At 40.7% G+C, this 26761-nt stretch overlaps 1 protein-coding gene across 9 annotated transcripts in view; it reads left to right on the top strand.

The window, feature by feature from the left end:
- Positions 1–26761, top strand: part of MKLN1 (muskelin 1) — a 414229-nt gene that overhangs the window by 194778 nt on the left and 192690 nt on the right. For 3 of the 9 annotated variants that reach the window (XM_032275649.1, XM_032275653.1, XM_032275648.1), the window contains exon 1: positions 23377–23958. The exons of 4 other annotated variants lie outside the window; for them this stretch is intronic. In XM_032275649.1, the coding sequence (XP_032131540.1) occupies positions 23861–23958 (98 nt within the window). In that variant the 5' untranslated portion in view covers positions 23377–23860. Of the gene's footprint in view, positions 1–662; positions 870–23376; positions 23959–26761 lie in introns of those variants that run through there. 2 more of the 9 variants (XM_032275650.1, XM_032275657.1) reach the window with 2 other exon arrangements.

Raw genomic sequence — 26761 nt, 5'->3', positions numbered from 1 at the left:
CTGTAGTCCTAGCTACTCAGGAGGCTGAAGAGGTAAGATCACCTGAGCCTAGGAGTTCAAGGTTGCAGTGAGTTATGATTATGCCACTATTGTACTCCAGCCTTGGCAACAAAGTGAGACTCTGTCTCTAAAAACCAAACAAAACAAAAAAGTACATTTGGAAAGTGATTGACAATTGGGGACCTGGGTTCTAGATTGAGATCTGTAAACAGCCTGGTTATGTAAATGACCTTAGGCATGACAGCTAATATATTTGGATTATTAGTTTCTTCATCTGTTGCATAATAATATCATAAAAGAAAATGTTTTTATTTACAGCAGAGCTCATGTAGGAGATAGTGCATTGAGTACTGTGTTGTGCTTCAACTGTCCTTTAACAGCTAGCACTGTTAAAGAAAACATGAATTTTGAGTGATCCTGGTAAGCTGAAACAAAACCCTTATAGGACCTATCTGAAGACTCTTTTCCAACGAAATAGGGGTTTTGTTTTAACCAATCATATAGAGAGCTATGGATTTACTCTGGCCTATTTGGAGTGTTTGTTTTTCATCCTTTGCTATGGTTTGAATGTTTGTGTCCCCTCCAAAATTCATCTTGAAAAATTCCTTATGCAACAGCATTAGGAGGTGGGGCCTTTAGGAGGTGGTCAGGGTATGATGCTCTGTCCTCATGAATGGGATTAGTAACCATATAAAAGGGCTGGAGGGAGCTAGTGAGGCCCTCTTTTTGCCTTTCCATTCTTTCCACCATGTGAGGATACAGCCATTCATCCCCTCTGGAGGATGCAGCAACAAAGCATCATCTTGGAAGCAGGAAGACAGGGCCCTTACAAAACACTGAACCTGTATGGACTTCCAACGTCCAGAATGGTGAGAAATCAATTTCGATTCTTTATATGTTACCCAGTCTCAGTTACTTTGTTATAGAAGCATGAACAGACTCAGGCAGCCTTAATTAGCATAGCAACCATTAAACACCTTCTTAACAATTAAAAACACATGCTTTTTGCCCTCAGCCAACTGGTGTGTTCCTTTGCTGAAAATAAACTCTGCTGTGTTTGTTTTGCTTTGTTAACTTTGGCAGCCTTTAGTAATATTATTATTTGAGAATATCTTATATTTGAACAGTATTTTGAGTTTAATAAGTTAGTTCCCATATAGCAACTCATTTGGGAAGAAATGTGAAGCAATCAAACAGGATGGGCTTTTGAAGCAACAATATTCTGGGTTTGTCACTGATTAGCTGTATTTCCTGGGATAAGTCATTCTATCAGTCAAGGTCCCAGTCTCCGCCTGGAATTCTTTTTATTTAGGCTTTGTGTGGCTGGCTCCTCATTATCGTACTAGTTTAAGTATTATCTTCTTAGCGAACCTTTTTTTTTTTTTTTTTAACCATCCAATCTAAAAATTACCCTGGTTTGGTCTCTACATAGCACAGACCAAAATTATCTAGTTGACTTATTTATTACATTTATTATTTTTTGCCCCACCAGAATATTAGCTCTGTGAAGTATGGCCCTCGTATGGCCTGTCTGCTTACCCTGGCACATTACAGCCTTTTCGTAAATATTTGTTGCAAGAAAAAGAGAGTGGATAGTGACAACCCAAATACAATGAGTTATTCTCTCTCTCAGGGAAGTATTTAATATGGGGTCGCATACTGGAAAGGCATTGAAGAGTAATAGCGTTTGGCTCTGTGTCCCCACCCAAATCTCACCTCAAATTACAATACCCACCTGTCAGGGAAAAAAACCTGGTGAGAGGTAAGTGGATCATGAGGGTAGATTTCCCCTATGCTGTTCTCATGATAATGAGTGAGTTCTCATGAGAGCTGATGGTTTAAAAGTGTGGCACATTGCCCCACTTGCTCTTTCCCTCCTGCCACCTTGCAAAGAAGGTGCTTGCTTCTCCTTCACCTTCCACCATGATTGTTAAGTTTCCTGAGGCCTCCCCAGCCATGTGGAACTGTGAGTCAGTTAAGCGTCTTTTAGTCTTAATTGACTGAGAGTCAGTTAAGCCTCTTTTATGAATTATACATTACTCAGTCTCAGGTAGTTCTTTATAGCATTGTGAGAATGGAGTAATACAGAAAATTGGTACCAGGAGTATGGCACTGCTATAAAGATACCTGAAAATGTGGAAGTGACTTTGGAACTGGGTTATGGGCAAAGGTTGGAATAGTTTGGAGGCCTCAGAAGACTACAGGAAGATGTGGGAAAATTTGGAACTTCCTAAAGTCTTGTTGAATGGTTTTGACCAAAATGCTCATAGTAATATGGACAATGAAGTCCAGGCTGAGGTAGTCTCAGATGGAGATGAGGAACTTACTGGGAACTGGAGCAAAAGTCACTCTTGCTATGCTTTAGCAAAAAGACTGGCAGCATTTTGCCCCTGCCCTAGAGATCTGTGGAACTATGAACCTAAGAAAGATTATTTAGAGTATCTAGCAGAAGAAATTTCTAAGCAGCAAAGCACTGAAGATGTGACCTGGCTGTTCCTGAAAATGTACAGTCATATGTGTTCACAAAGAGATAATCTGAAACTGGAACTTACGTTTAAAAGAAAAGCAGAGCATAAAAGTTTGGAAGATTTAGAGCCTGCCCATGTGGTGGGGAGTAAAAAAACACCTCATCTCCTGGGGAGAAATTCAAGCTGCTAGCTGCAAGAATTGGATAAGTAAAGAGGAGCCAAACATTAATCGCCAAGACAATGCAAAAAATGTCTCCAGGGCATTTCAGAGACCTTCATGGCAACCCTTCCCATCACAGCATCAGGAGGGAAAAATGGTTTCATGGGCTGGGACAGGGCCCCACTGCTCTGTGCAGCCTTGGGACATGGCACCCTGCATCCCAGGTACTTCTAGCACCAGTCATGTCTAAAAGGGGCCAAGGTACAGCTTGGGCTGTGCTTCAGAGTGCAAGCCCCATGCCTTGGTGGCTTCGATGTGGTGTTGGGCCTGCAGGTATGCAGAAAGCAAGAGTTAAAGTTTGGGAGCCCTTCACCTATATTTCAGAGGATGTATGGAAACACCTGGATATCCAGGCAGAAGTCTGTTGCTGGGGTGGAGCCCTCATGAAGAACCTCTACTAAGGCAGTGCAGAGGGGAAATGTGAGGTGGAAGTTCCCACATGTCTCCAATGGGGCACTGCCTAGTGGACCTGTGAAAAGAAGGCAGTCATCCTCCAGGCCCCAGAATGGTAGATCCACTGACAGACTGCATCATGCACCTGGAAAAGCTACAGGAACTCACAGCCAGCCCATGAAAGCAGCCACAGGGCTATACCCTGTAGAATCACAGGGGCAGAGTTGCCCAAGGCCTTGGGAGCTTACCTCTTGAATCAGCATGCTCTGGATGTGAGACACAGAGTCAAAGGAGATTATTTTGGAGCTTTAAGATTTGATGACCGTCCTGCTGAGTTTCAAACTGGCAATGGGGCCTATAGCCCCTCTGTTTTGGCCAGTTTCTCCATTTGGAATGGGAGAATTTACCAAATACCTGTACTTCTATTATACCTTAAAAGTAACTAACTTGTTTTTGATTTTACAGATTCCTAGGCAGAAGGGACTTACCTTGTCTCAGAAGAGACTTTGGACTGTGAACTGTTGAGTTAATGTGGGAATGAGTTAAGACTCGGGGTACTGTTGAGGAGGGATAATTGTATTTTGCAATTTGAAATGGACATGAAATTGGGAGGGGGCAAGAGCAGATGATATGGTTTGGCTGTGTGTCCCCACTCAAATATTATCTTGAATTATAATCCCCATGTGTCAGGGAAGGGTCCTGGTGGGAGGTAAATGGATCATGGGGACAGACTTTCCCCATGCTGTTTTCATGATAGTGACTAAGTTCTCAAGAGATCTGATGGTTTAAGTGTTTGGGACTTCCCTGACTGGATCTCTCTCTCTCATGCCTTGTGAAAAACGTGCTTGCTTCTCCTTTACCTTCTGCCATGACAGTAAATTTTCTGAGGCCTCCCCAGCCATATGGAACTGTGAGTCAATTAAACCTCTTTTCTTCATAAAGTACCCAATCTCAGGTAGTTCTTTATAGCAGTGTGAGAATAGACTAATACAGAGAGTAAAAGATGATAGTTTCTGGGGGATGAAAAGACAACTGGGTCACTAGAGCGGCTGTGTCACCATAGCTGCTGTTATGCTTAAAAAATGATGATCCATTGTCCAGTTTTCCATAGGGTTCAATACGTCTCAATCTTTGAATTGCAAGGGAACTAGGGAGACTATGATTTCCAGGCTTTTCCTGTGTATTTTACAATAAACCCCATCACCTAAAATCGTGTCCTGTAGACAAAGGAGAATTAAGACGTACCAAGGAGCTCTGAGGGCCTAACTACTAGCAGCCTCCTGCAGATTTTGAAATTTCTTTTGTCTTCTATTTTATCTTAACATTGTTGACCTAAAAGGAAGAAGCTGAGGCAAAATTAATATAAGTAGAGTTTATTTGGAACAAGCTTGAGGATTGCAACTCAGGAACATAGATTCTAGTTGCCCTGAATATACATTTTGAGTAGCAGCAGTCACAAGTGGACTTTTTTTTTTTGAGATGTAGTTTCACTCTTATTGCCCAAGCCAGAGTACAATGGCATGATCTTGGCTCACTGCAACCTCCGCCTTCTGGGTTCAAGCAATTCTCCTGCCTCAGCCTCCTGAGTGACCAGGATTACAGGCACCCACCACCACAGTAAGCGAATTTTTGTATTTTTAGTAGAGATGAGGTTTCATCACATCAGGCCAGGCTGGTCTTGAACTCCTGACCTCAGATGATCTGTCCATCTTAGCCTCCCAAAGTACTGGAATTATAGGCACGAGCTACTACATCCAGCTACAAGTGGATTTTTAAAGGGAAAGAAGAGGCAGTTCCCTAGTTATTTACCAATAATTTACATTAACATAACGTAAGCTATTGATGGGCTATACATTAAGTTATAGGGTATGGGTTATAATGTCTGGTACAGCACCAGTAGGTTAATTTTTAGCTACTTGTGGCAATAGTGAAGTAGTGTAAAGAGATGAGTACATGGCTCAAAAGGGGTTATGTGTAGGACTAGATTGCTCTCTCACTTTAATACCTCTCTGGGCCTGATAATTGGAAAGGACTTGCGTTTTTCAGATAAAAGTTCTTTTTTTCATTTCTTCTTTTTGATCAAAAATCTTTCTTTTTGAAAGCAATGATGATCAAAATATGAGTGTCAAGGAGCCCCTTATTGCCAGGAAGGCTCATTCTCAGATAGTCCTACCAATGTCATTGATTTATAACTGCTATCACTTGCTGAATCACCTCTAGTCTTCGGTGTACCATGAATTTAGTTTTCTCAGAAGAAATAAAACAATGAGAGATACACAGTGGAAATATTTTGAGGTTCACAGGCCTGTTAGAAAGTGACATTTTTTACTTACCATAAGGACAGAAATCTTGAAAGGGAACTATGTAGAGAAGGGACCAAGCCAGTCTTTCCAAGGGGCTTTTTAATTGCCTCTATAAAGTCAACCTCCATTCTTCAAAGCAGTCTGGTCATATCTGAAAATATGTCATTCCAGTCAAAGCCTTGGTAAAATAACCAGTGTCTCTAATTGTATCTTGTTACAGAGAAAAGCTTCTTATTAAATGTATGCAAATAACTAGATTGCCATAAAATAAGAGTACTCATGAATAGTTTCCAAATTTTGGAGCGATCAGGTAGAAAGATAGGCAAATGTTTCAATTTTGCTCACAAAGGTATTTTTAACCAATTGTTATAAAGTATAAAAAAACAGCTCAAAGGAAAACAAGTTTTCTTGATTCTGGAAGACAAAATTAAAAGAAAACCAGCAATGTTTCAAACAAAATGACATAAAAATCATTTCAACCTTCTGTCAGCTTAGTCACTTGTAATTAATTCTTGTTCTGCTTGATGTTGAGTTAGCAATCTAAGGAACACATCAGTTTATTACATACTTGAAAGTTGTTACTTAGTCCAATGATATGATCTCCAAGTTATCAGAAACCTATATTCCAGAGTACTTGTTAGGTCCTTTTCCATGAATTTCCTTGAAGAAAAAGCAAATTTTGAATTATAGCCAATTGTAAACTGCTTTATGAGAAGAATAGAAATAAAATAACAATTGTTTTAGATGGCAAAAGACTTAGAATAGCCATGGTTAAAGATGCAATTGAGAAGGAAATTTGGTTATTCCTGTGGTTTACAGCAGTTTAACATAATAATCATAATTATGACTGATAAAATATACCAAGAATAGCCATGGTTAAAGATGAAATTGACAAGGAAGTTTGGTTATTCCTGTGGTTTACAGCAGTTTAACATAATAATCATAATTATGACTGATAAAATATACCAAGACACATTAGAATTTTAGGAATCTCATACAATTTTGGAACACATATTAATAACACATTCATCCTAATATAACTCAAACACCATTTTTCTTGGACAATGCTTTCCAGATGACTTTAGCTTTCTAAATATGCCTAATATTCCTCTCCTGGACTTCCAGGGGTTCCTTTTGGAAAAGACTTAATTTTAGAATTTTAAATTTGATTTTAGGAAATATGTCAAATATTAAAAGTTTAAAACATTTGATCAAATAGGATCATAGGTCACTGTAAAACAGTAGTCATTTATTTAGCCAAAGTGATAATTCAAAGATTTCAAAAAGCAAAACCTTTTACTCTTTAATAGAGAGTAAATTCAGTTTTCCAAACAATCAAAAAACCTAATAAAGATGGCATGAGACCAACAGAATCTCTCTTTCCCATTTATTTATTTTTACTCAAAAGGTGACCTTTTTTTAGTTTCTTAAAAATACTTAAAAATCTTGTTCAACCCAGGAGGCGGAGGTTGCAGTGAGCTGAGATCACACCATTGCACTCCAGCCTGGGCAACCAGAGTGAAACTCCGCCTCAAAAAAAAAAAAAAAAAAAAAAAGATGTACAGATAGTCTTATTAGTATTTGTATTTTTCAGTAATGACATACAATGACATGTGTAGGCCCATAAAATAGGACCATTGATTTAGGAATATAAAACAAGGTAAGAGGCCTAATGCATTTTTTAAAAAATGAGTTTCTAAAATCAAACATTTAGTGGGTATCAGTAAGTTATTTTTGTAAGACCTCTTATGGCTCCACTGTCTTCTAGGCTGGGATAAGGCAGTAGTAAAATTCAAAGATCACAATAATAAGTATAAATTACATTTGGGTTATTATGAGTTTTATTAATTAAAAAAAAAGAGGAGGAGGAAGAGAAAAAAGAGGAAGAATGAGGGAAGAAGAAAGAAGGAGAAGGGTAAGGTGAAGAAAGAAGGAGGAGGAGAAGGAGGAGGAAGAGAAGCTGGAAGAGGAGGGAGAAGAGAAAGAAGAAAATGGTTTTTCCTCCCCAGGAGGGAAGCTTTTACTATTCTAGTCAGCCAGAACTAGGGTGAGAGAAGCAAGGCACATTGGTCACAAAATTCAAGGAAGCAATACTGTACAAGTGCCAGCCGCTCCCTTAACATGTCTGTGAGATCAGGTGCTTCCTAAGGAGTGGGGTGCCTGGGTGCCAGGGCTGGCACTTGCACAACCTTATTTTCTTAAATTATGTGCCGTAGGCACCATGCTTGCCTTTCCGTAGTCCCAGTTCTGTTTATATTAATTACTTCCGTCTTTATTTTCTTTGGCATTATTTTGTTCCTCCCATAGAACTTGTTCCATAGAAAAGCAACTTTTATTTTTAGTCATTCTTCTTTAATGATAATAGTATGTAAGGCTGCAATATACAGATGTTAATATAAAGCATTCTTTTCAGTGTAGGTTTTTACTATTAGGTTTATATTGCTCTTTGCTCCAAAGAGCATCCACGAAGGACTCCTCAATTTATAAACAGGCTATTCTGATCAATTTTAAATTATTTATTTCTAGTTTTATTGAATGTGGCTACAAAAATATCTCATTTCTATATTGCTAAGGCTTTCTTTGTGATAAAGTACATAGTCAATTTTTATAACATTCTGTTGGATATGTGAAAAAATTCGATGTGTTTTACTTGAGAAATTTAAGATTATATACCTATTAAACTAAGTATGCTGATTGAAAAAAAAATCTTGTTCAAAAGAGAAAACCAGATTTTACTTTTGCATCAGCATATTATTAATCCTAAAGTGAATTTCATTAAATCATTATAAACAAATCTATTCAATCTCATTTTTTTTTTTTTTTGAGATGGAGCTTCCCTCTTGTAACCCAGGCTGGAGTGCAATGACATGATCTCAGCTCACTGCAACCTCTGCCTCCTGGGTTCAAGCAATTCTCCTGCCTCAGCCTCCTGAGTAGCTGGGAATACAGGCACCTATCACCATGCCCAGCTAATTTTTGTATTTTCAGTAGAGATGGGGTTTCACCATCTTGGCCAGGTTGGTCTCAAACTCCTCACCTCAAGTGATCCACCCACCTCACTCTCCCAAAGTACTGGGATTACAGGCATGAGCCACTGCATCTGGTCCTCAGTTTTAAGTGCATAAGATTTTGATAACCTTAAAATTTTTTTCTATTAAAGAGCAGATTAATGCTGCAAGAAAACCTTGTTACTCTGAAACAGGGGTCCTGCATCGGTGTGCTTTAAATATCAATGCTCAATTTTTAGAAAAACTTAATAATCTCTTTCTAATTTTAGCCAACTTTATCATAGACAAAATTCTTTTTATGAAATTAATCTTCTACAAACTTTCTACAACTTGCTTACACATTCAGTTTTGTCCTATATTTCATTTTTTATATTAGCATTCTACTTAGGACAAAGATTTACTTTCCCACTTATTATTTTGACCAAAGTCCTCTCTCATGTAAAAGAAAATAATTCCCCTTTTCAACTTTCTTTACTTTTTCCTTTATATGTTCTCTATATGAAACTGTTTCTGGCCTAGTAGTTTTAGTTACATATATTAACCATTTAGTTAACTCTTAGTAACCCTAATTTTCAGTTAAAAACCTCAAAAGTAAGCAACTTTGTGTACCATATGCAGAGCTCAGGACAAAGGGCAGTGCTATGGAGACAATGCTTGGAGGATCCAACTCCTTGCCGTATAGCCAAGAGGCACAACTCAACTAGGGATGATGGGGCCCAGGCACTGTCCCCAGGGCCATTTGTCTAGTCCTCAGAATCTAAAGGCTCAAATCCAAAGACATAAGCTCACAAACAAATTAAGCAAATATCAAAAACAAACAAACAAACAAACAAAACAAAACTATAAAAGCAATGGCCTTATGACCTTAAAACATGTAGCCGAGACAGTATAAACTTGTCTGACCAATAGACCTAGGCAAACATGTCTAAGTTAGAATTTGAAGATGTTTCTATTTTACTTTACCAATAATTTTAAAACGATCTTAATTTAAACTCAAGATTACTGAAGTCAAGTGACTGTGAAAGGCATTTGGGTTGGTTATTTAATTTATGAGTACTTTTTCTATAAGTCAATGGTACCATGTAGACAATATATAAACAGACATGTATACATGTACACGTAAATTCAGACAGACACAGATAATGACTTTATAGCTTTAATTTAAAAATTTTAGCCACAATGAAACTGCTGGTGAACTGAGGTAAACAAAACAAAACAAAACAGAGAAAAAAATTTTAGTCACGAGACTGGTAAAACTCACTAGTTTAAGAGGACAGTTGGATTCAAACTGTGCCTTTAGAAATGGAAAAGTTTAAAGTTTATCTGTTCCAAATGGCTGAAACCTGTGTTGAGTTTTAGAAAAAATGGAGTAGTAAATTTATATCACAAAGCACAAAGAGAAAGAATTTAATCCTTTTCAAGGAGGAGTTTGGGTGTGTTGGAGGAAAATTAAAAATGGATGCCAAGGTAACCCAAAATCACAGGAATCTATCATTGGATTTTATAAGGAGACCACTTTCACTTAGATAAGTAGCTTTTAATTTAGTCTGTTTTCCAGTTGGATCACTGGGCTCAGGGCAGAGCCCATTAAGGAACAGGGCCAACAAAGCATTTATAGTTTTTGACCCTAATAATTTAAATATGTGGAAAGCCACTGCAATTGGAAGGCAGAGCATCTAGTTCTTTAAAAATTAAGGATTCCATTTTTAGACTGAATCCTGAGTCCCCCAAAAAAGGGAAAGACCATGGGACTGAGCCATGCAACAGTTTCATGGTATCGTTCACTACAAAAACATTTCTTTAAGTGTTTATACAGTGCCTTTCTTATTTCAATGGGCAAAAGAAACCAGTAACACCCTGTAGTAATAATAATAATCATTCACTGTAAACAACTGCTGTCAGCCACCTCCAGTACTGTAGTACTCACCAGTAACTTGCTAGCCATCACACACACAAAGGTAAGCACTCTCACAGAAGAAAGTAATATCTGGTACTCCTAAAAAGCCAAAGGGATCAGGTGACACAATATAAAAGAAAGCAGAGTTTTGTGCTGGAAACTGTCATGGAATCACTTTTTAGACCCCACGGGAAGACAGAAGCCCCTACGAAGGGAGTGAGAGGCATCTTTTTCTGTCTTCCTTAAGAAGTCTGAGTCAATAGAAGTCTCTTCTAGATCCTTTCATATGGTACTGAAGACAGCAGAGAGGAGAGAGGAGCTTGAATCTCATTTATGTTTGTTTCTAGAGAGAGGGTCTCTCTGTTCTTTGATACAGAAAATAAATAAATAAATAGAAACAGGGTCTTATTCTGTCACAGAAGCTGGAGTGCAGTGGCATGATTACAATTCACATAGCCTTGACACATTCTGGGCTTAAATGATCCTCCCACCTCAGCTTCCCAAGCAGCTGAGACTACAGGCATGCACCACCATGCCCAGCTAAGTTTTGTTCTTACTTTTTGTAGAGACAGGGTCTCATTACATTGCCCAGGCTGGTCTCAAACTCTTGGACTCAAGCAATCTTCCCACCGTGGCCTCCCAAGTGCTGGGATTATAGGCATGAACCACCATGCCTGGGTGAATCTGTTTCTATGAAGCTGACTTTTGACTATGGAGCTCTTAAAAAAGACTTTTCAAGGAGGGGCCAAGGTGGCCAAACAGAAGCCACTCCAGTCTGCAGCTCCCAGCAAGACCAATGCAGAAGGTGGGTGATTTCTGCATTTCCATGTGAGGTATCCAGTTCATCTCATTGGGACTAGTTAGACAATGAGTGCAACCCATGGAGACTGAGCAGAAGCAGGGTGGGGCATTGCTTCACCCATGAAGTGCAAGAAGCTGGGGGACTTCCCTCACCCAGCCGAGGGAAGCCATGAGGAACTGTGCTACCTAGCCTGGGTACTATGCTTTTCCCACGGTTTTTACAATATGCAGATCTGGAGATTTCATCGTGAGCCTATACCACCAGGGCCATGGGTTTTAAGCACAAACATGGGAGGCCATTTGGTTAGGCACCAAGCACCAAGCTAGCTGCAGGAGTTTTTCTCATACCCCAGTGGCACCTGGAAGTTCAGTGAGATGGAACTGTTCACTCCCCCAGAAAGGGGGCTGAAGCCAGGGTGCCAAGTGGTCTTGCTCAGCAGGTCCCACTCCTATGGAGTGCAGCAAACTAAGAACCAATGGCTTGAAATTCTCACTGCTAGCATAGCAGTCGGGAGTCAACCTGGGACAATTGAGCTTGGTGGAGAGAGGGGCATCTGCTATTACTGAGGCTTTAGTAAGCAGTTTTCCCCTAACAGTGCAAAGGTGACTGGGAGGTTTGGACTGGGCAGAATTCACCACAGCGTGGCAAAGTGGCAGTGGCCAGATTGCTTCTCGAGATTCTTCATCATTGGGCAGGACATTTCTGGAGGAAAGGTAACAGCCCCAGTCAGGGGCTTACAGATAAAACTTGCATCTCCCTGAGACAGAGCACTGTGGGGAGGGGTGGCTGTGGGTACAGCTTCAGTGGACTTAATCGTTCCTGCCTGCTGGCTCTGAAGAGAGCAGCTAATTCTGACAAGGGGTATTCCAGCACAGCATACCAGCTCTGCTAAGGGATGAACTGCCTCCTCAAGTGGGTCTCTGACCCCCATGCCTCCTGACTTGGAGAACCTTCCAACAGGGGTCCATAGACACCTCATACAAGAGAACTCCAGCTGACATCAGGCCAGTGCCCCTCTGGGATGAAGCTTTCAGAGGAAGGAGCAGGCAGCAATCTTTGCCGTTCTGCAGCATCCACGGATGATATAGGGTCTAGAGTGGACCTCCAGCAAACTGCAGCAGACGCGCAGAAGAGGGTCCTATTAAAAGAAAAACTAACAAACAGAAATCAACAACAATAACATCAACAAAAAAGACTCCCATGCAAAATCCCCATCCAAAGGTCATCAGCCTCAAAGAACAAAGGTAGATAAATCCAAGAATATGAGGAAAAACCAGCACAAAAACACTGAAAATTCCAAAAACCAGAATGCCTCTTCTCCTCCAAATGATTGCAACTCCTCTCCAGCAAGGGAACAAAACTGGACAGAGAATAAGATTAATGAACTGATAGAAGTAGGCTTCAGAAGGTGGGTAATAACAAACTCCTCTGAGCTAAAGGAGCATGTTCTAACCCAATGAAAGGAAGCTGAGAACTACATGAACTGCTAACTAGAATAACCAGTTTAGAGAGGAACATAAATGATCTGATGGAGCTAAAAAATATAGCACAAGAACTTTGTGGAGCATACACAAGTATCAATTGCCAAATCGATCAAGCAGAAGAAAGGATATTGCAGATTGAGGATCAGCTTGCTAAAATAAGGTGTGAAGACAAGATTAGAGAAAAAAGAATGAAAAGGAATGAGCAGAGCATCCAAGAAATATGGGACTATGTGAAAAGACCAAAGCTGTGATTGACTGGTGTACCTGAAAGTGATGCGGAGAATGGAACCAAGTTGGAAAACACACTTCAGGATATTATTCAGGAGAACTTCCCCAACCTAGCAAGACAGGCCAACATTTAAATTCAGGAAACACAGAGAACTCCACTACGATACTCCTCGAGAAAATCAGCTCAAAACACATAATCATCAGATTCTTCAAGGTTGAAACAAAGGAAAAAATGTTAATGGCAGCCAGAGAGAAAGGTCAGTTCGCCAATCAGAACCCCATCAGACTAACAGCGAATATCTCTACCGAAACCCTACATGCCAGAAGAGAGAGGGGGCCAATATTCAACATTCTTAAAGAAAATAGTTTTCAACCCAGAATTTCATACCCAGCCAAACTAAGCTTCATAAACAAAGAATAAATAAAATCCTTTCCAGAAAAGCAAATACTGAGGGATTTTGTCATCATCAGGCCTGCCTTACAAGAGCTCCTGAAGGAAGCACTAAATATGGAAAGGAAAAACCGGCACCAGCCACAGCAAACACACACCAAAACAGACCAAAAACATGCCAAAAAGATCAGTGACACTATGAAGAAAATGCATCAACTAATGTGCAAAATAACCAGCTAGCATCATGATGAAAGGATCAAATTCACACATAATAATATTAACCTTAAATGTAAATGGGCTGAATGCCCCAATTAAAAGACACAGACTGGAAAATGGGATAAAGAGTCAAGACCCACTGGTATGCTATATTTAGGAGATCCATTTCATGTGCAAAGACAAAAATAGGCTCAAAATAAAGGGATGGAGGAATATTTACCAAGCAAATGGAAAGAAGAAAAAAAAAAAGCAGGGGTTGCAATTCTAGTATCTGACAAAACAGACTTTAAATCCACAAAGTTCAAAAGAAGGCAAAGAAGGGCATTACAAAATGGTAAAGGGCTCAGTGCAACAGGAAGAGCTAACTGTCCTAACTATATATGTACCCAATACAGGACCCCCCAGATTCATACAACAAGTTCTGAGAGACCTACAAAGAGTCTTAGACTCCTACACAAAAATAGTGGCAGACTTTAACACCTCACTATCAATATTAGACACATCAACATGACAGAAAATTAACAAGGATATTCAGGACTTGAACTCAGCTGTGGATCAAGTGGACCTAATAGACATCTACAGAACTCTCCACCCCAGATCAACAGAATATGCATTCTTCTCAGCACTACATGGCACTTATTCTAAAACTGACCACATAATTGGAAGTAAAACACTCCTCAGCAAATGCAAAAGAATGGAAATCATAACAGTCTCTCAGACCACAGTGCAATTAAATTAGACCTCAGGATTAAGAAACTCACTCAAAACTGCACAACTACATGGAAATTGAACAACTTGCTCCTTAATGACTCCTGGATAAATAATGAAATTAAGGCAGAAATAAAGAAGTTCTTTGAAACCAATGAGATCAAAGAGACAACATCCCAGAATCTCTAGGACACAGCTAAAGCAGTGTTAAGAGGGAAATTTGGCCGGGCGCGGTGGCTCAAGCCTGTAATCCCAGCACTTTAGGAGGCCGAGGCGGGTGGATCACGAGGTCAAGAGATCGAGACCATCCTGGTCAACATGGTGAAACCCCGTCTCTACTAAAACTACAAAAAATGAGCTGGGCATGGTGGCGTGTGCCTGTAATCCCAGCTACTCAGGAGGCTGAGGCAGGAGAATTGCCTGAACCCAGGCTGGAGTGCAATGGCGCGATCTCGGCTCACTGCAACCTCCGCCTGGGGAATATGAGTAAAACTCTGTCGCAAAAAAAAAAAAAAAAAAAAAAAAAAGGGGGAAATTTATAGCATGAAATCCCCACATCAAAAAAGCTGGGCAGATCTGAAATCAACACTATAACATCACAATTAAAAGAACTAGAGAAGCAAGAGCAAACAAATTCAAAAGCTAGCAGAAGACAAGAAATAACTAAGATCAGAGCAGAACTGAAGGAGACAGAGACACGAGAAACCCTTCAAAAAAAAAATCAATGAATCCAGGAGGTGGTTTTTTGAAAAAATTAACAAAATAGATAGACCCCTAGCTAGACTAACAAAGAAGAAAAGAGAGAAGAATCAAATAGACACAATAAAAAATGATAAAGGGGATATCACCACTGATCCCACAGAAGTATGGAATACTACCATCAGAGAATACTATAAACACCTCTATACAAATAAACTAGAAAATCTAGAAGAAATGGATAAATTCCTGGACACATACACCCTCCCAAGACTAAACCAGGAAGAAGTCAAATCCCTGAATAGACCAATAACAAGTTCTGAAATGGAGGCAGTAATTAATAGCCTACCAACCAAAAAACGCCCAGGACCAGACAGAGCCACAGCTAAATTCTACCAGAGGTACAAAGAGGAGATGGTACCATTCCTTCTGAAACTATTACAAACAACAGAAAAAGAGGGACTCCTTCCTAATTTATTTTATGAGGCCAATGTCCTCCTGATACCAAAATCTGGCAGAGACACAACAAAAAAAGAAAATTTCAGGCCAATACCCCTGATGAACATCAGTGTGAAAATCCTCCATAAAATACTGAGATACTGAATCCAGCAGCACATCAAAAAGCATATCCATCATGACCAAGTCAGCTTCATCCTTGGGATGCAAGGCTGGTTCAACATATGCAAATCAATAAACGTAATCCATCACATAAACAGAGCCAATGACAAAAATATGATTATCTCAATAGATGCAGAAAAAGCCTTTGATAAAATTCAACACCTTCATGCTAAAAACTCTCAACAAACTAGATATTGATGGAACATATCTCAAAGTAAGAGCTATTTATGACAAACCCATAGCCAATATCATACTGAAGGGGGAAAAGCTGGAAGCATTCCCTTTGAAAACTGGCACAAGACAAGGATGCCCTCTCTTACCACTCCTACTAAACTCCTATTCTCACCATCTTATTTGAAGTTCTGGCTACGGCAATAAGGCAAGAGAAAGAAATAAAAGGTATTCAAATAGGAAGAGAGGAAGTCAATTGTCTCTGTTTCCAGATGACATGATTGTATATTTAGAAAGCCCCATCATCTCAGCCCCCAAATTCCTTAAGCTGATAAGCAACTTCAGCAAAGTCTCAGGATACAAAATCAATGGGCAAAAATCACAAGGATTCTTATACACCAATAATAGAGAAGCAGAGAGCCAAATCATTAGTGAACTCCCATTCACAATTGCTACAAAGAGAACAAAATACATAGCAATACAATTTACAAGGGATGTGAAGGACCTCTTCAAGGAGAACTACAAACCATTGCTCAACGAAATGAGGGGACACAAATAAATGGAAAAAAAAATTCCATGCTCATGGATAAGAAGAATTAGTATCGTGAAAATGGCGATACTGCCCAAAGTAATTTATAGATTCAATGCCATTCCCATTAAGCTATCACTGAGTTTCTTCACTGAATTAGAAAAAAAACTACTTTAAATTTCATATGGAAACAAAAAAGAACCTGTATAGCCAAGACGATTCTAAGCAAGAAGAACAAATCTGGAGGCATCATCCTACCTGACTTCAAACTACAAGGCTACAGTAACCAAAACAGCATGGTACCAGTACCAAAACAAATATATAAGCCAATGGAACACTACACATCCACAACCATCTGATCTTCAACAAAACTGACAAAAACAAGCAATGGGGAAAGGATTCCCTATTTAATAAACGGTGTTGGGAAAACTGGATCCCTTCTTTACACCTTATATAAAAATTAACTCAAGATGGATTAAAGATTTAAATGTAAAACCCAAAACCATAAAAACCCTAGAAGAAAACCTAGGCAATACCGTTCAGGACATAGGCATGGGCAAAGAATTCATGACTAAAACACCAAAGCAATGGCAACAAAAGCAAAAATTGACAAATGGGATCTAATTAGAGTTTCTGCACAGTGAAAGAAACTATCATCAGAGTGAACAGGCAACCTACAGAATGGGAAAAAAATTTTGCAATCTACCCATGTGTCAAAGTTCTAATATCCAGAATCTACAAGAAACTTAAACAAATTTACAAGAAAAAAACAACCCCATCAAAAAGTGGGCAAAGGATATGAACAGACACTTCTAAAAGAAGACATTTATGTGGCCAACAGCCTATAAAAAAAAGCTCATCATCACTGGTCATTAGAGAAATGCAAATCAAAACCACAATGAGATGCTATCTCATGCCAGTTAGAATGGCAGTTATGAAAAAGTTAGGAAACAACAGATGCTGGCGATGCTGTGAAGAAATAGGAATGTTTTTACACTGTTGGTGGGAGTGTACATTAGTTCAGCTACTGTGGAAGACAGTGTGGCGATTCCTCAAGGATCTAGAACCATAAATACCATTTGACCCAGCAACCTTATCACTGGGTATATACCGAAAGGGTTATAATTCATTCTGATATAAAGACACATGACATATGTGTTTACTGCAGCACTATTTACAATAGCAAAGACTTGAAACCAACCCAAATACCCATCAATGGTAGACTGGATAATGAAAATGTGGCACATATACACCATGGAATACTATGTAGCCACAAAAAATGATGAGTTCATGTCCTTTTGCAGGGATATGGATGTATCTGGAAGCCATCATTCTGAGCAAACTAACACAGGAACAGAAAACCAAACACCACATGTTCTCCTTCATAAGTGGGAGTTGAACAATGAGAATACATGGACACAGTGAGGGGAATATCACACACTGGAGCCAGTCAGGGTGGGGCCAAGGGGAGGGAGAGCATTAGGACAAATACCTAATGAATGTGGGGCTTAAAACCTAGATGACAGTTGGTAGGTGCAGCACACTACCATGGCATATGTCTACCTATGCAACAAACCTGCACGTTGTGCACATGTATCCCACAGTTTAAAATTAAAAAAACAAAAACTTTTCAAATCTCTCATTATCAGGTATTAGCCAGCACAAATAGCTATTATTCCTGGTTTTTGAACTTTTATTTAAAAAACAACAACAACAACAACAACAAAGGTACCCTTCCAAATGACTCACCAAAACCAACAAGCCTCAATCAAGGTTATGACTTAACCAAAGATGCATGGGCCATCTTCAAAGGAGGCACAACACAGTCCTCACAACAGCCAGAATCACCCCAAAGACAGCTCAAAGAAAGGAAAGTTTCACTGTCCACAAGTGAAGTACAACTCACATTGCTATCTGGCACGATTTCCAGGATCTTAGCTTCTTAGCTGGGTACTCACGAAGGCCCAAATGCTCTGTATGTCCCACAGATGGATGAAGACAGGAAATCAAAAGTTGTCCATGGAAGGGATAAGGTTCAACAACAAACAGTATCCCAAAAGGTCAAGAATCATACAATAATTTAAAACAAATGGGACTAGCTCCCTGGCCAGGAATTGAGCCCAGGCTACAGTGGTGAAAGCACTAAATCCTAGCCATTATACCACAGGGTAGAGTGTTTTCATTTTTTGTTGTCGTTGTTGTTGTGTGTTTGTTTTTTGGTAAATCTTGCAGGGAATTCAAAGTAGGCAGTTTAAGCATTTAAGGATTTTAACTTTTTTTAGATCTGATCTCATCTGGAATGCTGCTTCACTAATTCCCTGAAGGTTAGCATTTTAAAGACATGATAAGATTTAAAGGGTACTTTCTGATAGTGGGTCAATAAATCAGTGTGTATTAGTTCATTCCCACACTGCTATAAAGAACTACCGAGACTGAGTAATTTATAAATCAAAGAGGTTTAATTGACTCACAGTTCCGCATGGCTGGGGAGGCCTCAGGAAACTTACAATCATAGTGTAAGGTGAAGGAGAAGCAAGCACCTTTTTCACAAGCCAGAGAAAGCCAGAAAAGTAACTGCCAAACACTTTTAAACCATCAGATCTCATGAGAACAGCATGGAGGAAACTGTCCCCATGATCCAATCACCTTCCACCAGGCTTCTCCCGTGACACATGGAGATTGCAATTCGAGATGACATTTGGTTGGGGACATAGAACCAGACCTTCATATCACAGTGTCATTCACTAGGCCTGGTTAGAAAAAATTTTGTTGGGTCTGTATTTTTATAGTCTCAGCAGTCTTATTCCCATTCTGTTGCTGTTCTGTTTGTTCCTTCTGCTCTAAATTTAAATTCATTTCCCCTGAGAGAAGGAAGTGTGTGTGTTGTGAGATTTAAAAAAAAAAAAAAATATCTGCCTAAGAGATGTATGGAAGCCAAGGAAGAGGCAGAAAGAGATGAGTTCAGATCACAGGGCTGGAAGGAAAAGGAGGATCTGGGGATGAAAAGGAGAAAGCCTCTGAAGTCTTTTTAAATAGTTTCAAATATCCCCTTGTTTACCTCTTGAATAAAGGTGATTTTTTCTTTCAGGATTTCTTTTAAAAGTTTTTAGGTGCCACTGGAAGTAAGTCTCCTATTTATATGTCTGGTTGTAAAACCAGCTCTTTCCATTGGTATGCACAAGTAAATTACTTAAGATATATTCAAAAGATCCCCATTTTTGGTCATTGTTGCCTATCATCATTCCAGGTTAGAGGGGTCCACTTTCCCAGATGCTGCAAGAGAGTACCCCATAAATCGTATATGTAATTCCAGCTGGTATTTCTAAAAAGAGTGTTTGGGTTTTGAATACTCTTATTATTGATTTCACATAATTCAGAAACTTTTCAAAAGTGACCAAAGTCAGGAATGTGTTTAGGATCAAAGTGTGACATGTCTTGGACTGTCTCTAATTGTCAGATGGCAGCAGAGTCCTCAAGGATGAGGACAACTGGATTGTCTGTAATTGTCAGATGGCAGAGTCCTCAAGGTACAAGGGACCAGACCCTCATATTATGCCCATCTGGGAGAGCAAAAGGGGTATACTTTTTAGTTAGGAATTAACAGGAATTGGTCAAAATTAAAGGCAAATTCAGAATTTCAAGAAATAGAAGACAGCTCCTATCTCAAAAGCATACGATCTAAAATGAAACCACTGGTACCATCTGCCAGTTCCTTCATTTGAACCTCTGCTGTGAGACAGAGGTGAAAAAAACTTGACCCAAACCCCTGGTTCTGAGGCAGAGGCAGAAAAGCTATGACTTGCACCTCTGCTGTGAGACAAAGGGGGAAAAAAGGCAGTTCCCTACAGAGCTCTTTACCCAAATCTCCTGTCCAAAGACAGAGAAGGAAGCCCTTATTCTGAAAAAAAAAAAAAAAAGAGAGGGTTTGAAAAACAGCCCAAATAAAGTGTAGACCTTCAACCAAAGAGTGGGAGGTCCAAATTCAGGAAATCTCACTTGAAACACCTGAAGGCACTTCTGAATGAGGAGAGTTCACACTGCTATCAAGTGCTGCTTTCAGAGAGAAACACCAGGTGGCTGGGGGAGTCACTGAATCCTGCTGACTTACTCCAGATGTTTGACCTATAAGGAAGAAGCTGAGGCAAAATTAATATAAGTTGGGAGTTTATGTGGGCCAAGCTTGAGGACTGCAACCCCGGAACATAGATTCAAGTTGCCCTGAATATACACTCTGAGTAGCAGCAGTTACAAGTGGATTTTCAAAGAGAAAGGTTTTTTACAAGTGGATTTTAAAGGGAAAGATGATCTTGAGTTATTTACCAATAATTGGCCTTAAAATAAAATAAGCTATGATTGGCTATACATTATTAAACTACAGGATGTGGGTTATAATGTCCGGTGCAGCATTAATTAGTAGGTTACTGTTTAGCTTCTGTGGCAATAGTAAGCAGTTTCAAGAGACAAATACACGGCTCAAAAGCTATGTATTTCACAGCTGTTTCACTTTAATGCCTCTCTGGGCCTCATAATTTAAAAGGATTTGCATTTCTCAGATAAAGTTCTTTTCTTAACATTTAAAAAATTTTCAGCCCAGTATCATAATATAACTATCTGTATTTATGTTAACATAGTAATGCTTTAAATTATTTTACCATTTATAAAATTTGTGATGCAGGAAAGCCACGCTATCCTGGGTCTTCACCTTCTGAGTAGCAATCATACCTGAGGGATACATGTTTGTAGTCTGAGAAGTGCTGGCATTCTTCTTCCTTTGCAACTCAGAAGTCGCTAATTCAAGTTCTCTTTTAGCACTGTTCATTCATTCTTTGATAAATATTTACTGAACATCTACTATTTTCTAGACACATCAACAGGACTGAGGATACAACTGTGAACAAGATATGCATGAGTCTTATCTTCATGGGAGCTATCAGAAATAAAGAGGAAATTAAAATACATTGTGATGTGTTCTAAGATAAAGAGGGAAACTTAGAGTGCCAAGAGAAATGTAAAAAATGTTACCTATCCTGTGTTAGCTTGCACAGGAAAAAAAAAAATGAAGAAAAATGTCACCTAACCCCATAGCAGGTGATGAAGAAAGATTTTCAGCCAGATGCAGTGGCTCACACCTGTAATCCCAGCACTTTGGGAGGCTGGGCTGAGGCAGGAGGATCACTTGAGCCCAGGAGTTCAAGACCAGCCTGGAAAACACAGTGAAACTCTGTGTCTACAAAAAAATTTAAAAAGTAGCTTGGTGTGGTGATGTGCGTCTGTGACCCCAGCTACATGGGAGGATGAAGCAGGATGATCCTTTAAACCCAGGAGGTCAAGTCCTCCATGAGCCATGTTCATGCCACTTTACTCTATCCTGGGCAACAGAGTCAGAGTGAGACCCCGTCTCAAAAAAACTTCCAGGACAAAATAGTCTACAGGATGAGCTGGAATTAGCCAGGTAAAGTATAGGAAAGAATATTTCATGCCTGGCTTAGAATAAGCCCCGGAGGCTAGAAAGAACATGGACTCTATGGGAACAAATTCAGTGCACTGGTTTAGAGGGCAGATGTCAAAGTGCAAAGGAGAAAGATGGGGGGAGGGGACAAGGGAAGCTGGAGAGAAAAATCAAGGCAGGTTAAGAAGGTCCTCTGTTAAACAGTTTAGAAGGGGACTGAAAGACACCAATAGGATTTAAGCTTAAGAAGAATTAGTTTATACGTGTTTTTAACAAAGATTGCTCAGGAACTATATCTGGAAAAGAACAGGGCTTGACTTACATTAAGGTAAGACATGGAGTTACAAAACCTGGGGCCCAAAAGAATTGGAGCGAGTTAATTCCTCTCCTTTAAAGTGTCTCTTTTCTCCAAAGATAACCACTGTATCATCTCTGGGGCTAACATTCTTTGTCCTTTTCCCACTGTCTGTGGCAGCTCCCAACCCAAGTCACGAGGGCTACAGCGTTCCCTCAAGGAACACATACTTTTCCAACCTGCTGCAACACACAGAGCACATGTAATTTTATTTATTTTTCTGAGACAGAGTCTGACTCTGTCACCCAGGCTGGAGTGCAGGTGTGTGACCTTGCCTGGCTGCAACCTCCGCCTCCTAGGTTCAAGTGATTCTTATGCCTCAGCCTTCCAAGTAGCTAGGATTACAGGTGTATGTCACCACACACGGCTAACTTTTGTATTTTTACCGGAGACGGGGTTTCACCATATTGGCCACACTGGTCTCCAACTCCTGACCTCAGGTGATCCACTTGCCTCGGCCTCCGAAAGTACTAGGATTACAGGTGTGAGCCACTGCACCTGGCCAAGCACATGTAATTTTAAAAGTGAACATACTTGTGGCCTTTCTTATTTTATTTTTGTTATTTTAGAGATGGGGGTCTTGCTACATTGCCCAGTCTGGTCTCAAACTCCTGGGCTCCAGTGATCCTCCCACCTGGGCCTCCCAAGGTGCTGAGATTACAGGTGTAAGCCACTGTGCCCAGCCTGGCCTTTCTATTTGGCTTTTTCTGATCTGATATCCTCATTTAGGCCACTATTAAATTTCCATCTATAGAAGTAGGAAGTCAGGAAAGGACTGGAGGGAGTTTCGGCAGGTTAATGATTGCAATGGAAAGAGAATACAATTATTGAGGTGTTTTGACTCACTTGGTCATTTCCCGAGAAAGTCTTTGCTTAAATGTTTCCACTCTTCAGGTGGAGATGACGATACCGTTCAGGTTTTCAGAAGTCCAACCTCTTGGACAATAAGCAACATATACTTTGGTAACTGCAGTGGCTAAGCCAAGGAAAAAATATGCATAACTACGACAAACAGGTACTTAATGGGAACCTTATCTAAAGCTGCCAGATATTTAGACCAAGTGCTCTTTTTGTTATAAGCTGGTGTGATACCCATATGGTTTTCAGGGCTGCTGTTCCCTCTGTGAGGAACAGTCTTTTTCCTGAACTTCTCTTTCTCTGAACTTTGAGGCCATATTTCTGTGAGTTCAAAGTGGGCAGATTTGCCAGCTGGAAAGATGATGAGACGCAGCCTCCCAACTCTGTAAGGACTTTTCAGGTCTGTGGGTGAACGTCATTCCCGATGCTACAAGATTAGCAGGACGTGCCTCACAAGATATGTTTACAATGAAGGGCATCACAGACTGAAAACCAAACAGGGCAGGAGAACACAGGACCATTTCCTTTTCCTGTCTCCATCTGACTCTGGAAGGCGGGGACATTTAAAACCAGGACCACTCCAGGAGAAGAGCACGTTAGCTACTGCCCTCCAGCCCCCTTCAGTGTTGTTTTCGTAAAGGATTTAAACACTGGCGAGGGCGGTGGCTTCCAAAGGCGCACAGGCGTCCCTTTTCCAACTTGGTCTTCTCATTTTCCCTTCCTGCTCCATAACTACAACGTGTTTCTGTTTGTAATCATCTTGGCTTGTCCTTATCTCTGCTTGTAAGAAAAATCCTTTGCGCCATTCCCCTCCAAGCCCCAGAAAAAAGCCTGAGGTGGGAAAACGCTCCCACCTCAGCCCCAGTGTCGCGCAGCGGTCAAGGAGCGAGCGACGTAGGAAACCCTGAGATAAGACCCTGGCCCCGCGCTGGGGCCGGGTAACGATGCGGGGGCTCGGAGCGCGGCCGGCCTGGGAGGGCGGCGGCCCCTTTAAGAGCAGGCCACGCCCCCTCCCTCCTTCTGTTCGCGGCCAGCGGTCGGTGGCGGCCGCTACGGTGCTGACAAGATGGCGGCTGGCGGAGCTGTCGCTGCGGCGCCCGAGTGCCGGCTTCTCTCCTACGCGCTACACAAGTGGAGCTCCTTTTCCTCCACCTACCTTCCCGAGTAAGTGCCGGGCCCTGAGCTCGTGCTACCCCACTCTTCCGCGTCAGCACGGCTGGGCCAGGGGTGCCATGGAGGGCAGCTGAGCCGAAAGGCCCAGGCGGGGCCTGCTGAGGGGGACGCGCGGCCTCGGGAGCCTTAGTTCAGCTGCTGAGAGCGTTGCTCGGCCCCGCTCGGCCCCGCTCCGGAAGGGGTTAGGGTCCCTGGAGCGAGCCCAGGGAGAAGGGGCGAAGTGTGTGGCGGATCCGGGGCGCGCACAGGAGAACCGGAAGCCCAGTGGTGCTGCGCTTGGGATTTGGGGGTTGAGGTTGGAGGGCTTGCGGGTCGGGCGGCTCAGGGAGGTGGGGCAGGAATCGGAGCTTGCGGGGCCCGGCCCGCGGGCAAACTACTCCGAAGGTCTGAGGTCGTCCGCGGTGGCCGGCGTTGGGGGACAGTTCAGTCGATTGCTGCCGGGACAAAGTGTAAAGACGAGGAGTGTATTCCAGAGTGGGGTCATTAAAAGTGATTAGCTCTAGTGTAGCGTTAAAAGTCACAGAAGGCTGAAAAGTTATGGAATCCTTCTGAATCCCGGCAACCGGGGAGAAGTTGTAGGGCTGGCAGACGATGTCTTTAATGCCTGGAAGTTCTGAAAAAGATAGGGAGGGGGAAGGAGGGACGTTACTGAAGAATTCCACTGTTACGGCTCATTAGAAGATGGGTTTGCATAGACACAGACCAGTTTCCCAACCCAGAAACTCAAACAGAAAAATCTGGCTTTAATGAATTTGATTTTCAACACCGGCTCTCGTGATCCCCAATTTAGGTGTTAAACAGTTCAGTTGCATTGTTAGTTTTTTTTTTTTTTTCTTTTTTTTTCCTTTAGCAAATTCCTTCTGAAATGCTGAAAAAACTCTTACACAGTATCTTATTTATCTTTGATTTATCTTTGAAAGGAGGAGCAGATCTAACTCCCAGTTTTACAAGCTAGTGGAGAAACTGGCTTAGCAAAGGTTTGAGATCTGTGCAGATCCTTTTTTCCTCTAGCAAATTCCTTCTGAAATCCTGAAAATACTCTTACGTAGTATCTTACATATCTTTGGCTTACCTCTGAAAGGAGGAGCAGATCTAACTCCAATTTTACGTGCTAGTGGAGAAACTGACTTAGTAAAGGTTTCAGATCTGTGCAGATCCTGAAGAAAAGTGCTAGTTGTCCCTCTAACCATCATCTCACAGGCTGGAAACGATTTTACGAACAAACAAATTAATGAATACTACATTTTTATCTTACTAAACAAAAAAGTGACTAGATCTGTGAGGCATACTCAAGTAAGTTTTCCACCTATATTTGAGAAATTCTTCACATTTATCCAAATTTGATTTCACTAGTTAAATCAATGAGGAATCTCAAAATGGAGCTGCAACTGGAAGAATCTGTTTAGACTACCAGCCTCCCTTTTTATTCACCAGGTCAGGGTTTAGCATTCAGTAGGATCTGGCTCACTGAAGGATGCCAAGTGACCGGTGTTTTGATTTGGCCGGTGTAGCCTATTATTCATGGCCATATCCCTGATTGATGCTGGAACTCAACTTTCAGTTTTAGAGTGAGCCACTTGAACATTCCAGCCATCAGCTGCAGTTGAAATGTGGCCCTGTGTACCTGACTTCTGATATTTTAGGTTACCATGTTCTTGAATGTGAAGTTACTCAGCATTTTTCTATACCCAGGCTAGGATTATGAACAGTTGGGAATTGGTGTGGCATTGTTTGATCAAACTGTAGAGACATTTTTCTGGTCTTGAATTAGTCTATTTCCAGGATGTCACTCCTTAAACTGTTGATGTAGGCCTCTTGAATAACACATGTAATATCTGCGTTATCTGTTGCATGGACATTTTAAGAAAGAGTACATTTCCAGCAGGAAATGATTTAGTGGGATGGCAGCTTTAATCTGACTTTGTATCTTGTTACTCTGGTCCCTGGTTTGCAGTGGGCAGAACACTAGTTTTGGAGTTAGCAGCAATTTGAGATTGGAGAAATACATTGCTGCAATTTTCTCAAGCACATACATAAAATAGTATTTAATAGTTATTTGACTTTCATACAGTTCCATTTACTGTATCTTAATCCTTATGACATTCTGTTTACAAATATAGTTTGTTTGGCAGTATAGTTTGTATTTAAAGCATAAAGTATTAGAGCAGTCTGAGCTTTTTTCTTTGAAGGAGTGTGGGTGAGTATTATTATGGAGCTTAAGCTGGAGAATATTGTGTCTGCTGGGTTGGTATGTGCCATGCCTAAATTATAAAACTCTTGGCTCTGAACTTCTATAAGCAAGCAAAGATATTACTCCTCTGTATGTAAGAAAGGGATTGGCTTTACTTACCTTTGCCTTAAAATCCCTTCTAGCAGCAATTGCTATATCTTTATTGGCAGTGGAAACCACATTAAGGTGCTTCTTAAACAGTCTCATTTTAGGTGAAGTCGTTTGTTGAAATTGTCCACAAATTGGCAAATAATTTGTTGACATAGATCTAAACATTTTGAGGTGGCAGTAATAAAACAGTAACAAAAATGGTAAACATTTGTGATGTGCCCTCCACTTGCTAGGCTCTCTTATGAACGAACATTTTTAAGTGTATCAACTCATTTAATCCTTAGAGCAAATCCCAAGTGGAATCTCCATTTCCCAGATGTTGGAAACAGGTAGGGAGAAGTTAAAACTTGCCTAAGGTCACACAACTGATTGGAGCCAGGATTTGAATCAAGGTAGTCAGCCTCCACAGTCTGGTCTTTGAGTACAGTGATTTACTGCTTCTGCACAAAGTAG

The sequence above is a fragment of the Sapajus apella genome, unplaced genomic scaffold, assembly GCF_009761245.1.
Source record: "Sapajus apella isolate SASKATOON/1434 unplaced genomic scaffold, GSC_monkey_1.0 scaffold7, whole genome shotgun sequence".
In the NCBI taxonomy this organism is placed as follows: Eukaryota; Metazoa; Chordata; class Mammalia; order Primates; family Cebidae; genus Sapajus; species Sapajus apella.
This window is presented reverse-complemented; position numbering and strand designations above follow the sequence as displayed.